Source organism: Cercospora beticola, chromosome 1, assembly GCF_033473495.1.
Source record: "Cercospora beticola chromosome 1, complete sequence".
Taxonomy (NCBI): domain Eukaryota; kingdom Fungi; phylum Ascomycota; class Dothideomycetes; order Mycosphaerellales; family Mycosphaerellaceae; genus Cercospora; species Cercospora beticola.
Genome location: NC_088935.1, coordinates 2706956 through 2719190, shown reverse-complemented (window position 1 = coordinate 2719190; position 12235 = coordinate 2706956). Strand labels below are relative to the sequence as shown.

Genomic DNA, 12235 nt, shown 5'->3' with positions numbered 1-12235 from the left:
GCGGGGACGGCGGTATTGTGCTCGGGATCAACGAACCGCTTCTAGTGGCCGCGACAATGCTGGATGGAGATCGTGCGCCGCTGCTCTTAGCACGCAGTGAGGGGCGGAGGACGGGTGGCGGTGCACAGCGCGGTGGAATAATGAGCAACAGCGAGACAAGCGGAGAGAGGTGAGGTGTCGTGTGCACCATGCGTCGCACAAACATGTTTTCTACATCGAGTAATGGACAACAAACACCGGGACTGCCCAGCAACGCATCACACATCGACCCCCATTGCACGACGAGGGTCTGTTAATGCTCACGAAGTTCGTCATGTAGCAAGGTGGATGTCTAGGGAATTATTACACAAAGCGCCTCGAAGAAAATGGCATCATCTTGTAGACTAGCCTGAGTGAACCCTACTCTCAGTATGGAGCACCAACGCCCCCTCACCAACGCCGCGCTATGCTTGCCAATTCTATGAGCCCATGTCTATTGTTCGTGTCTCAGCCAAGCACCTTCCTCAGGTTCTCGTAGATGTAGAAGATGGCCGCCGAGCTGGGTACGCTCCTGCCCACCGTGATACCGCATCCTCGGTACAACCCTTTCAATCCGTGCGCTCGAAAGAGCTCCTTTCCGACGTTGTAGAACGAAGGCTTTACACCCGTCAGCTCTCCCGTTTGGATCTTGCTCTTGATCGTGTCGGCAGGAAAGAAGAGGAAATTGTACATAATGCCGGCAAACGCTCCTGACGACAGCTGCCGCAGTAGGGGTATCTCATCGGTCTCGGGGTTCGCCAGGCAGCTCTTGAAGTACAACGTCGAAATCTCGTAACTGCCAAACCATGCAGCGCCCCCACCAGTCTCGCGGAGTAGCGTGCCCAGTTGTCCTCTCCAAAATCCGGCAATTCCGTCACGTCGCCATATGTCGGCTATGATCGCCGTCATGCTCTGCGTCGATCGCAGCGTCGGGTCGAGAGGTGATTGTGCTGGAACCTGTATTCTGCACTTGACGAGCTCTATTGGTGTAAGAACCAGTGATGTGAAGGAACCAGAGATGGCTCCTGCTGTGACGAGCGCCGTGATAGGCAGCTTCTCGCCATCGGTGTTGCTGGAGTAAATGGTTGCTTTGAGTACATCTTGAGAGAGCCGGTAAGCCCAGAAGAGCGAGGCATTCTCTGCTGCAGCACCGACCAGCGGTGCACCCAACCCTCGATAGAGGCCTCTCAGCCCACCCTTTGCTAAACTCTGCTGAAGGCAATCCCAAGCACCAGTGTATTGAAGAGGGTGCCGGTTTGGCTGAGACTGCAGACGCACTTTGATAGTGTCGAATGGGTACTCGAAGACCTTGCCCACCATGCCAGCCAGGGAGCCACATGATATGTCCTTCAGCGCTTCAATGCCTTGTCCACTGGCCGTTGTCGGAGCTTGAGCCATCGTCACCGATGCTGTGGTCGTGGAGAGCGCGGCGCTGTCCGCAGTGGTCGCCGCTGTCCCCATGACACGGGTGTTGGCGACAGTGTCGGCGTGTTATCGTAGCAGTACCATCTGTGCATGTGTGTGCAAGAAGAAGAGCAGATGCAGAGGTTGCACTGGCATTGCATTGAGTCAACGCCGAGCGAGCACCCAAAATGCCGCATTTCTCCCACGCGTTTCACTATCGATAGCCGGTGCCACGGAGCTAAATTTTGGTCGATGCAGAATTGCGGACCAGGGCCCACGCACCCACGGTGCATGCATGCGACTTTCTTTCCTCCCACGAGCAGTCTTGACTACCCACGCACACCATCATGTCCGCGACGACCACATCGACGACACCAGCACATGCGCCCGGCATGCGAAAAAATGGCAAACAGTGGCACGAGCCCCGGCGAGCTTTTCGTCCTGCTGCTGGTCAAACGAGCTACGCAAAACGAGTCGCACGCGAATCGCAGGCCGCCGAAGTGAAGAAGGTGGAGAAGGAGATGAAGGACGAGAAAGAGCAAGAGCGTCAGGTAAGTTCAAATGCGGACTGTCAGGCGAAGTGAACTCCAGCTGACTGTCTGGTGTAGCGCCGCATACAAGCCATCAAGGACAAACGCGCGGCCAAAGAGGAGAAGGAGCGCTATGAAAAGATGGCTGAGAAGATGCACAAGAAGCGTGTGGAACGGCTCAAGCGTCGAGAGAAGCGTAACAAGCTGCTCAAGTCGTGAGGGCGCTGAGCTGTGTCTCAACATCTCCACATCTCCATGCCCTTTCGACCACCTCGTTGGCTCATGGCGTGCACCATACGCCTTGTCGGCCCCAGGTCCTATCAGGTACATGCCCGGCAAAATTTTTGGAGCATTCAGCTGCCGCGGCGAGATATCCCAATGGACGACATACGAGTGCATGCGTAGTCTTGATCGTGTTACTGGCTGTGAGCGATGGCGGGGCCGCTGCATGGCGATGTGTGCTTTGGTTGATCTGAGACAGTGCTTGGGCTGTCTCAGTCGCATGGAAAGTATCGATAACCCTCAAGCGTAAGAAGTGCAACGAGGTCAGCAAGGGCCGCTATTGTTCTCCGGTTTGCACGGAGCATTGAGAGCCCGGTCGATTCGGAACAGGCCTCGGAGAGCCTCCTGTGCTCGAAGGAGGGGAGAAGTCATGACAGGTACACGAGTGAGCGGTGCCAGACTGGGTCCATTGTGCCAGCACGGCGAGGGGCAGGGCGCCAATTCGCCGGGTAGCCACGAATCTCCCATGATGGACGTTTCTGGTTTGAGGACGAAGTCGACATTTTTTGGTGGCTCACAGCCATCCGTCCAGAAGGGCCCAATGTGAGGGTCGTGCGTATTATAATCCAGTACAGCTAGCAACAATTGACGGCGACGCCGACCACATGGCATTCGATTGTAGCTTCTCGTATGACAGCAAAGGGTGGCTTTTCGTCCGACAACCCAAAGCGGCAAAGCACATAACTCAATAGCTATCTGTGCTAGGTCGGCGCTGCAGCCTCAGTACACTAAACCTGGTTTGAGTGCATGTGGACATGCACGACACGTCTTCCAAGCGGCTAAGGGGCGCCACATCGAATAGCAGACCCGATTGGGATCGCGGCAGGCTCGATTGGCCGTCTGGGCGCGAGAAAGGCTGCGACTGGCTCGACAATTTTGACCTACTCTGCTCTGTTCTACGCTGTCCCAATCCGCAATTCGCGACACTTTCAGCACGTACGTGCACCTGGTACACCGCCCAGCAAAGAGTCGTCCGCCGCACTTGAACTCTGATGAGCTGACGACATTCGCTCATCGCTGCTCCAGCCTCCACTCCGCAGCAGATGTGACTCGCGCCATGCACGACGGTGCTGATCGCACACGCTGCCACGGCTGCGACAAGAACGGTGTGCAAAAGTTACCATCGGTGCCATCACGATGCCGATGCGGCCTCGCCGGCGCCGAGAGCTGCGGGAGGCGGCCGGCTCCCGTCAAAATCAATGCTCCCACGAGGTGCCAGCGCCAGCATTCTGGAACACCGCCACTCACAGCCGCAACCGCGTCTTGGCCACCCAAATTCGACGAAGAATCACTGCCATGTGCAGCACCACGAGAGCGAAGGCTCCCACACTCATCGAGGCACGCGAGCTCCCTGTTCCTGAACAGCACATGCGGGCTTCTTGCCAGCTCCGTGCTGTGCATGTGCACCGTGAAGATCCCCAAAACCCTTCAACTATGCTACCCGAGCCGCCGCAAGTCTGCGCATCGTCTGCACCATTGAGTTCACGCCTAGTATGCAGCGCCAGTCCAGCTCGGGTTATCACATTTTGGCGAACAACGGTGCAGACTGCAGTGGCTCAATATGATAGTCCAGCCCTCAACGGCCGTCCATGGAGGTGTGAGTATCTATAACGCCTTCACTCTCGCCGGCAGTGCTCCTTTCTCTGCAACTCACGCCCATATTTTTCTACTTGATCGAGCATTCGAGGTCAATATTCACCTAGCAACGAGCTTCTGGTCGTAGTGTGCCACGCCCCTTACAGCGACATCGGCTCTTCCATACAGGTGCGGACCAGCAGACGACTTCAAACTCAATGCGGTTCTTCGCATGGCTGCAGTCCCTCCGTGGGAAGGACCATGAGGATCCACGCCACTCACACTCCCCATATCAGCGAGCGGACCGATCGTCGACATTTTCGAGCACACTCGACCGCAACCATCGCGCATCCGCAGTGAGAAGCCCGGATGCAGAATCAAGCCGCCCAAAGGATTCTCGGAGGAGTCGTGGACTGTCCATGTCACGAACAAGGTCGATATACAACAATCGCCGCAGTTGGTTTGGTGGCCGTCCCGATACGGACGAACAAGTGCCAGAGATGCCGAAGACAGTGCGTGCCGGTCAGGCAAAGGACATTCCACTCTCCGTGCTCCCTTCCAGCCCGGCCGAGCAAGCCACTGGTCAGCCGCGCGCAGCGAAGCGACAGTCGTCGAGATTCACTCAGAACGAGAGAGGGCCAGTGGCACCACTGCCAGCACTGCCCTCGATGCCCGTTACCGTTGATAGATCAGCACAACCGGCCACGTCCACTCTGCCCGCAGAAAAGCGACGCAGCAGACATGCTTCGACGAGCACTCTTCGAAGGCAGCCCAGCATCAGCAGCATCAAATCAAGACGATCTCGCTCCTCATTCTGGGTGTCTTCTAACCCAGACGATTCCGACTCTGATATTCCGCCTGTTCCACCTCTCTGCCGCGGCGAGTCGTCGGAGTCAGTACGAAGGGATGATTCGGAAGACGACGTGCGCCTGTCTCGCCGTCTCACACGTAACAACACTGAGCCTGCGAAGTCACGACCTGTCAGCGTGGTGAGCACAATGTCTCGAAAGTCATACGTGCCACGATCGGCTGCGAAGGGCTTCTTGAACTCTACCAACGGCGCGTCAGACGAATCGCGCAAGAGCTTCAGGAAGTCTTTCAACATGGAAGACGACAGCGCCATGGTGTGCTTGACTGAGGAACAGCGGATCGAATGGGCGAAGTTGATGAACGGCGACATGAAGCTTGCAGAGGCAACACGAACATCGACTCCGGAGATGGACAAGGGAGACAACAATCCTCCCAGAAGACCAAGCTACGCTAACTCGCAAGCTCTCGCTGCTTTGGAGTTTGGTATTCGGTGAGCGCCTGCTGGCTTGCACGATGTGGCCTATGACTTGATGATTTCCTTTTACCTTTTCCTTGCATGTATGGAATCTCTATGGTACAGAAGCAGACCAAATCGGTCGTGTCTCACTCATGTTGGCGTTTGTTGCATTTTGTACAGCCACGGCGGTCAAGCCGGACAGCATTTTATAAAAATGTAAATAAAGAGTAGACTCTCATCAGCAGTCTAACCTGATTCTCCTGATAACGACCATTTCATATCATATTGAGGCTTTCGCGTGACTTGACATCTCCTCTTTCCCAAATTTTCTGCAAGTGCACGTGAGAGACTACAGCGCCGCATCGTGTTCAGCCGAATGCATTTAACCGTTTTCGCTCGGCTGATCTCTCTCCGTAAGTGTTGTTGGGGTACCCAAAATTAACAGCTATCTCGTTGCTGTCTTCACCTTTGTTGTGTGGAGCAGAAGAGAGCATTGATCTACCGAATACTCAAGACATATAAATTATGGGTCGCGACAACGATTTCGAAAACCACGTTATTGCCATAACGGGTGGAGCGTCTGGAATCGGCCTCTCCACTGCTAGAATTCTACTCTCTAGAGGCGCGAGCGTCGCTATCGCAGATGTGGATGATGCAGCGATTGCACAGGCGAAGGAGTCGCTAGAGCCGAAGGAGAGGGTGCTTGTCACCAAAGTGGATGTTTCGAAGCGTTCCGAGGTCGAAACCTGGATTGCGGGAGCGAAAGAGAAGTTCGGGAAACTTACTGGGGCGGCGAATTGTGCGGGCGTGATAGGAAGGTGTGTATTGACGAAGGTTGGAGTTGGTGTCAATTTTTGCTAATCTGATTCTGTTGTTTCGCAGACATCATGGCACGCGGACTGTGCAAGAATTGGATGACGATCAATGGGATCTTATCATGAGGATCAATCTAACAGGTGTGTGAATATCCTCAACATGAGCCGATGGCTCCAGACTTCATCGGCAGATGTGGTCTTCCTCCACGCGTTCACTGACGATAAGATGCCAAAACAGGAATGATGTATTGCTTGCGAGCCGAATTGAACCAAATCTCATCTCCGGGAAGCATCGTATGTGTGAGCTCCGTGCAAGGGCTGATGGGCTTCGCTAGCCATGCAGCATATGCTGCCAGCAAGCATGGCGTCCTCGGCCTGGTAAGAAGTGCCGCAAAAGAGGTCGGCGAGCGCAATATTCGCGTCAATGCTGTCACGCCGGGATCGATACAGACGCCACTGATGGACAAACGAAATGCGCTTGAAGGAGTGGATCCAAACGATTATCATCCGACTCCGATCAATCGACTTGGAACTTCCGATGAGGTGGGCAAGTTGATTGCGTGGTTGTTGAGTGATGAAGCTTCTTTCGTTACAGGAGCGACTTATGCTATCGATGGAGGTTGGGCGTGCTAAAAGTGCTATGATTGTGGTGTTGCCAGCGAGATGTGGCCTTCATCGTCGTATACAAGTTCTCGGATCTTTGCAGAACGAAGGTGGTTCTCGCCAGAAATGGATGTATCGTGGTAGCAGAGCCACCATTTGTTCTGTAACTATTCAGCAATATTCTTTTGCATATACCAATTGACGGGGGCTCTTCGTGTACGCACCTTGAAATCAACAATCGAGTGATGTGTTGTCCATCCTTGAACTGGCTCAAGGATTCTTCCAGCGTACGTGAAAGGTCCCGTTGGCGAGTCGCTCATTGCATACACAATGTAATGAGTGTCTCCGGTCGAGTAGCTGAAATAATACTTGTTCCCTCGACGATGCATCCTGGACGGGTCAGATTGGCAATGTTCACAGCAAGGAGCGACTTACCAAGCAGCTTCAAAGAAGCGTCTGTCGTGCTTGCTGGCGTGAATTGGCTTGCCATCTTCATCATTGATGACCAACTCCTGCACCCCTCCAACAAAGCTCTTCATATCTTCACTGAGCTTGGCATATCGAGGCATAATAGCTGGCTCATCACCAGTTGCCTCCATTGTTTGGTATACGTCTGCATCATACTTTCCAGATCGCCAACACTGAAACACTGTCAGCAGGTCTTGTTGAGGCACAATGAGACTTCATACCTGCAGTTGTCCTCCCCAAATACCACCAAAGTATAGATATGCCTGCACTCGTGTTAATATAACAGCACGAACAGCACGCCAAATTCGGGCCATGTCTTCTTACTTGTGAGTCGTCATCGATGAACACCGCTGGATCTATGGAGTAGCTACCAGCAATAGGTGCCTTTTCTGGAATGAAAGGACCTTCAGGCTGATCGCTTACCGCAACTCCTATTCTGAACACGCCTTCGTGATCTCGCGCAGGGACTGAGAAAAGATTAGTTGCAGTCAAAGCCGGAGAGCTTGTGCAGACGCACAGAAGAAATAGTATTTGCCATTCTTAGAGCCACAGTCTGGTGCCTGAGTAAGTCAGTGATGAGTGGCAACCGTGATCACTGAAAAGCGACTGACCCATAACTGCTTCGCAGCCCATTCCACATCAGCAACCTTGAAAGCAACACCGTGTGTCGTTACAGGTCCTCCGATTTCGTCCATCGACAGGACATGGTAGTCCGCCATGTCGTATTGCGAGCCATTGTCGTCGTCTGGGATACTTGTCTTGCGGTCATGCGAGCCATAGATGTACAGCTTGTTATTGAACACCCGGCCGCTTGGATCCGCGAAGAAGTCGTCCTTGACTAGTGGTTGCACGTCTGCCATTGTAAATAAGTAGCTCGAAGAGTCACAACAATGCACTTGTACATTGTGATTGCATGCTCAAAATGCCATATATACGAATCAGTCTTGTTAATTAGCCTCAAGGGAGAAATGCTGCATTCGGTTCATAATAGCCTAATCTGTACTCGCTGAATGGCTTGGCATGAGGAGCATATACTCTACCGCGTTCTTCAAGGTGCTGAGCTCGCCTCTGAAGATCCGAGATGCGGAATCGTTATCGTAGACACCTTATTGCTAATGTCATGTCGTGTGGTTGTTCAAAATTCCCAAATCGAGCTCAGAACATGACATACTGGAGGGGTTCACAAGCAGTTCTACACCTTGAGAACGTCACAAATGCAACACTCACGAGCTCCGACTAGCAAACAATTGTGAGCGTACTCGATGGTACAAGCTGGGTTCTGCGAACAGGCTGTCCGCTGCCACAAGCACTCTCGTTTCCGTGGAGAACGGGCAGCACGTGCAAGGTCGAAGTAGTTTACTAGAGCTCAAGGGCGTGTATTAAGTCACGAGCGGGATGTTGGCTTAAAGTCGGCTGTCATCGTGACCTTTCCGGGGAAGATTATATGCCCAAACGAGAAACCACTTACGTGCATGCTGCCTTCCAGACACGCGGGACAAATATAGCAGACCATCTCGATCCTGGTAGTAATTGTCGCACCTTGTGTGATTGATCGTGAAGCTTGCGCTCGCTGATGTGCATCGTGATGCAGCTCCCTGTAAAGCCGTTGCAGCGGTCCAGATCGCGTAAACCTTTGGGAGGCATCGTCGGAGTTTAAAGAAGAGCAACGCAAAGTTCATTCCAGGACAGTCGACATCGGAAGGAGGAAACTCGCTTTAATATGTACTTGTGACGATGTTGATGCGCACTGCGGCGTTGGTTTCATCAGTACATGGCCTGGACCAGGGAAATTCCTTGGCTGCGTGATGCAGTCAGTGGATGCCTGGCTTCGTAAATACAACCTCCGATAGGTGGCAGAGACCTCCACGGCATTGTGCAAGCGGACCAGACCTGGGCAATAGAGTGCATCGGAGGATTCGTTTTGCGCGGCATGGCACTTGGGATTTGCGTGACCCAGCAGGCAAATTTGCAACGAAGCACGACTCCTCAAGACGGAAGACGGCAGCTGCGTGGTAGAAGATGGTCATTGGCACCGCGGCGTAGTTGAGTGAAAGTGACTCTGCCAAACAACACCTTCTGTGCCAAGTGAACAGTCTTCCGAAGTGAAAATTGGGAGATGCTTGGAAAGTGGTCCGTATTTCTGAAGGAGACATTTCGGGAGCTGACACAACAGGCTTGGCCAAGCAGAGGACTAGTTAGTAGAGGATCTGCGTTCAGTAGCGCGCACTGCCGTCCGTGGCTTCGTGTGTGCCAAGGGTGAAGCAGAGCAGGCAAAGCTATTGGCTGACTTGGCTTTCGTGTGCAAAGGGACGCGCAGCTTGGAGCAGAGTGCATCAGCTCTTGGTCACCGAGCAGCCAATTCCGAGTGCCAGCGGTGGGCCAAGTGGTAGGGCGCGTGGATGGAGGCACGCCCAGCTTGTCGAGGCCACGCTGAGGCGGCGAGAGCGGCATGTTCTCGTGTCTGCGCAGAACCTGGCATGATGATGGCGGTAGGAGAGCGCTCGGCAGACCCTCAGTCGCTGGCAGTGGTCATGTGACGGTGTGGAAAGTGTGCTGCTGTAGCATGACAAGACTGCGATGCCATCGCCAGAGCCAAGCCCGCCCGCTCCGATTGCAAAGGTGAGCGTAAAGTGATGCTCGACTGCGGCAGCCGGCAGGCATTGCGTGGACTCAGGGAGCTTGGGGGTGGTGGTGGTGGTGGTGATGATCGGAGTCGCGATAGTGCTGAAGTCCACCGCAATGCGCAGACAGTGAGGATCGCATTGCCATAGCCATACATCCATACATGCATGCATCCGTCGCGGACTCAGCGCCGCCAAGTCGTCTCCTTCTCGGTGCGTGACGCCGGGCGCTGATGACAAGAGCTGCGAGCGCAAAGCAGACTTGGCGACGACCGCGTGCTTTGCGCGGACTGCTATTTAGCCATTACGTTTAGCTCCTGGGCTGGATTTCGGGCGGTATGGAACATACCCTAGATGACCCCAGGCACTCTCAGTGAATTGGCGAGCAAAGCGAATGCCCTGAGCTGCGAATTCCATAACATCAGCAGGAACGAGTGCAAAAGATGCAAGGCGATGAACAGAAGTAGTGCTTTCCATCTCAACTGACAGACGAGCCTACAGCAAGAGAGGCAGCGGCGTTGTGCATCTCGCTGCAGTGCAGTTGCAGCAATCATGGCCCTAAGCAGTTTTGCAGCCAGATAGTAGAATATGTGTGCTAAATAGCAATTCGCCAATGCTTGCTGCAACGAAGAGCGCCGCAGATCCCTGGATCCATCCCATCGACAGTAACTAGGCCAAGTCCAAATGCTTGGCCCCAAGAAAACACTCTCTCGTCGCTGGCGCGGCGGGCGGGCATGTGTGCTACATATGAGCTGGCGGCGTCCGCTGCCTTCTCTGCCCAAGATGCCGCCTTGCTGTCGCTGTTGATGTCCTCCTGCCCACCGCCATCGGCCGTCGACAGCAGCTTCCCATCACGCCTAGCGCCAATTCCGTCACCATGCCCGCCTCTACGAATCCACCGCGACACGACAGCGACTCAGACGACACGCACGATCCCTTTGCGACACCGCCCATAGACTCTACGAACACACCTACTCCGCCGCGACCCGTAGCGTATCCTGCTGGCAGAACCACTGCAGAGAACTGGCATACTGGACCCAGACCACCGCTATCGCCGACCAGCTCTCACCATGATTCGCTCACCTTCCCCACCAAGTCGGCGTCCATGTCCTCGTCAAATACCAGCACTACTACACCCATATCGTCCATTGATTTGGAGAAAGGCGGTCTCGGACGCGAAATAGAACCAGAACAGCCCAAGAAGCAAAGGCAAAGCAGCAGAGATCCCGAGAAAGCCGCGCAAAGTCCGTCACGGCAGTCACGGCAGTCTCGAGATCGACACTCACGAACACACAATACTCGCATCGCTTACGTCGAAGAAGACGATGTCGACGACACCACATTATTACAAGAATCGAAGGCCGTGAAGATTCTGCTTTTCTTGGCCGGTCCTTGCGCATTACTATCTGCGCTCAATGCATTCTGGACCCTCATCTCTCTCTTCATTACCATCATGACCCAGCCTGTCCGTCTCTGCGCTCGCAGGCCGACATTCGGTCAGCAGCTTGGTGGACTCGTCGGCCCTGCACTGAACCTGCAGCTCCGGAGCATCTACACACCCCTGCCACCTCACGCCGACGAGGACACCTCATATCGTCCCGGAATGCTAGTCCTCGTCATGCTCTTATCACCATTTCTCAGCATGGGCATGGCTTTGGCTGCCTGGGTCTCCGCGATTTTCTGGCTATCCTCAGCAGTAGTCGGAGATCCAGCCGGGATGGACAAGCGAGATGATGGAAGGGAGACAGTAATGGCTTTACGGAACTGGTGGGAGAAGTGGTTAGTGGGAAGCATGCGAGAAGATTGAGAAGTGATTCACAGGACGCAGTTTGTGAAAGGATTACAGATCACACACTCTTGGATTTAGCGAGGCGCTGGGGGCGTAAACTGACGAAACCATTGATACCAATTTGTATTTTTGTAGAAGTGTATGAATGCTGCAGAGCAGATGAAGGTCTCTGAGAATTGGAACTTGCGCACGTTTCAAGATCTGAAATTTCTGTTGACTAGCCTCGCAGCTCAGTAATACTCAATAGGGGCAAATACGATCAATCAGCTGGACACTGAAATACTGCTTTTCAAAGCCACATTTTCATGTAGCCTCCATTGCACGCCCTGCCATGTCGTTGGCAAGACGTACGCTTCCGACGAGTCTCCGAAAGCCAGTAGCACTACGAACGACCAGGTCAATGTCCATGCTACGAGGACAATCCACGAAATCTTGCGCCGTATTCACCCTCGTGATGACGTGCCAAATGCAAAGTTTGGCAATCCAATGCCTATTGCTATCGCCAAATGCTGCTGTCTCTCACAATGGCCGTACATTCACTCTCGTAATCCGCTTCAATTGCTTCGTTCTCCCTCATCATGGACTGATATAATACTTCTGGTAGCGTAAAAGGAGGCTAGAGACTTGACGAAAAGGGCAAAAAGAATACCACCCCGCCAACGTTTAAGGTTTCGGAGATAAAACACCTGTGCAAAAAGATTTAATGTCAACTTCCATCGCTCTCAAATGGCAAAAAGAAAGATTTGCTGTACAGCTCTCCATCAGGCTGAAATTTCATGTTAGCAACTGAAAGCCTATTGGAGGTATTTGTGGTGATACTCACGAATCGAACCCTGGTCTCCCGCGCTTGAGATTGATTCAAT

General features: G+C 53.6%; 6 protein-coding genes across 6 annotated transcripts; 4 read left to right on the top strand and 2 right to left on the bottom strand.

Annotated features, from left to right (window-relative positions):
• Positions 1-486: 486 nt before the first annotated feature.
• On the bottom strand, positions 487-1479 carry RHO25_001069 (uncharacterized protein; the record flags this gene model as incomplete). Its single annotated transcript, XM_023593678.2, has 1 exon — positions 487-1479. One exon carries the CDS (start codon positions 1477-1479, stop codon positions 487-489), a length of 993 nt encoding a protein of 330 aa, XP_023459600.1.
• A 290-nt stretch (positions 1480-1769) lies between these two features.
• Positions 1770-2171, top strand: RHO25_001068 (uncharacterized protein; the record flags this gene model as incomplete). Its single annotated transcript, XM_023593677.1, has 2 exons — positions 1770-1973; positions 2031-2171. The coding sequence occupies 2 exons, from the start codon at positions 1770-1772 to the stop codon at positions 2169-2171; spliced, it is 345 nt and encodes a 114-aa protein (XP_023459601.1).
• Positions 2172-4309: 2138 nt separating this feature from the next.
• Positions 4310-5113, top strand: RHO25_001067 (uncharacterized protein; the record flags this gene model as incomplete). Its single annotated transcript, XM_023593676.2, has 1 exon — positions 4310-5113. The coding sequence occupies one exon, from the start codon at positions 4310-4312 to the stop codon at positions 5111-5113; it is 804 nt and encodes a 267-aa protein (XP_023460286.2).
• Positions 5114-5601: 488 nt separating this feature from the next.
• On the top strand, positions 5602-6524 carry RHO25_001066 (uncharacterized protein; the record flags this gene model as incomplete). Its single annotated transcript, XM_065602072.1, has 3 exons — positions 5602-5894; positions 5959-6032; positions 6130-6524. The coding sequence occupies 3 exons, from the start codon at positions 5602-5604 to the stop codon at positions 6522-6524; spliced, it is 762 nt and encodes a 253-aa protein (XP_065458144.1).
• Positions 6525-6529: 5 nt separating this feature from the next.
• Positions 6530-7822, bottom strand: RHO25_001065 (uncharacterized protein; the record flags this gene model as incomplete). The annotated part of the gene is made up of 7 exons (XM_023593675.2): positions 6530-6655; positions 6719-6884; positions 6930-7135; positions 7184-7225; positions 7287-7429; positions 7480-7522; positions 7574-7822. The coding sequence occupies 7 exons, from the start codon at positions 7820-7822 to the stop codon at positions 6530-6532; spliced, it is 975 nt and encodes a 324-aa protein (XP_023459603.1).
• A 2638-nt stretch (positions 7823-10460) lies between these two features.
• On the top strand, positions 10461-11390 carry RHO25_001064 (uncharacterized protein; the record flags this gene model as incomplete). The annotated part of the gene is made up of 1 exon (XM_023593674.2): positions 10461-11390. The coding sequence occupies one exon, from the start codon at positions 10461-10463 to the stop codon at positions 11388-11390; it is 930 nt and encodes a 309-aa protein (XP_023459604.1).
• Between the last annotated feature and the right edge of the window lie 845 nt (positions 11391-12235).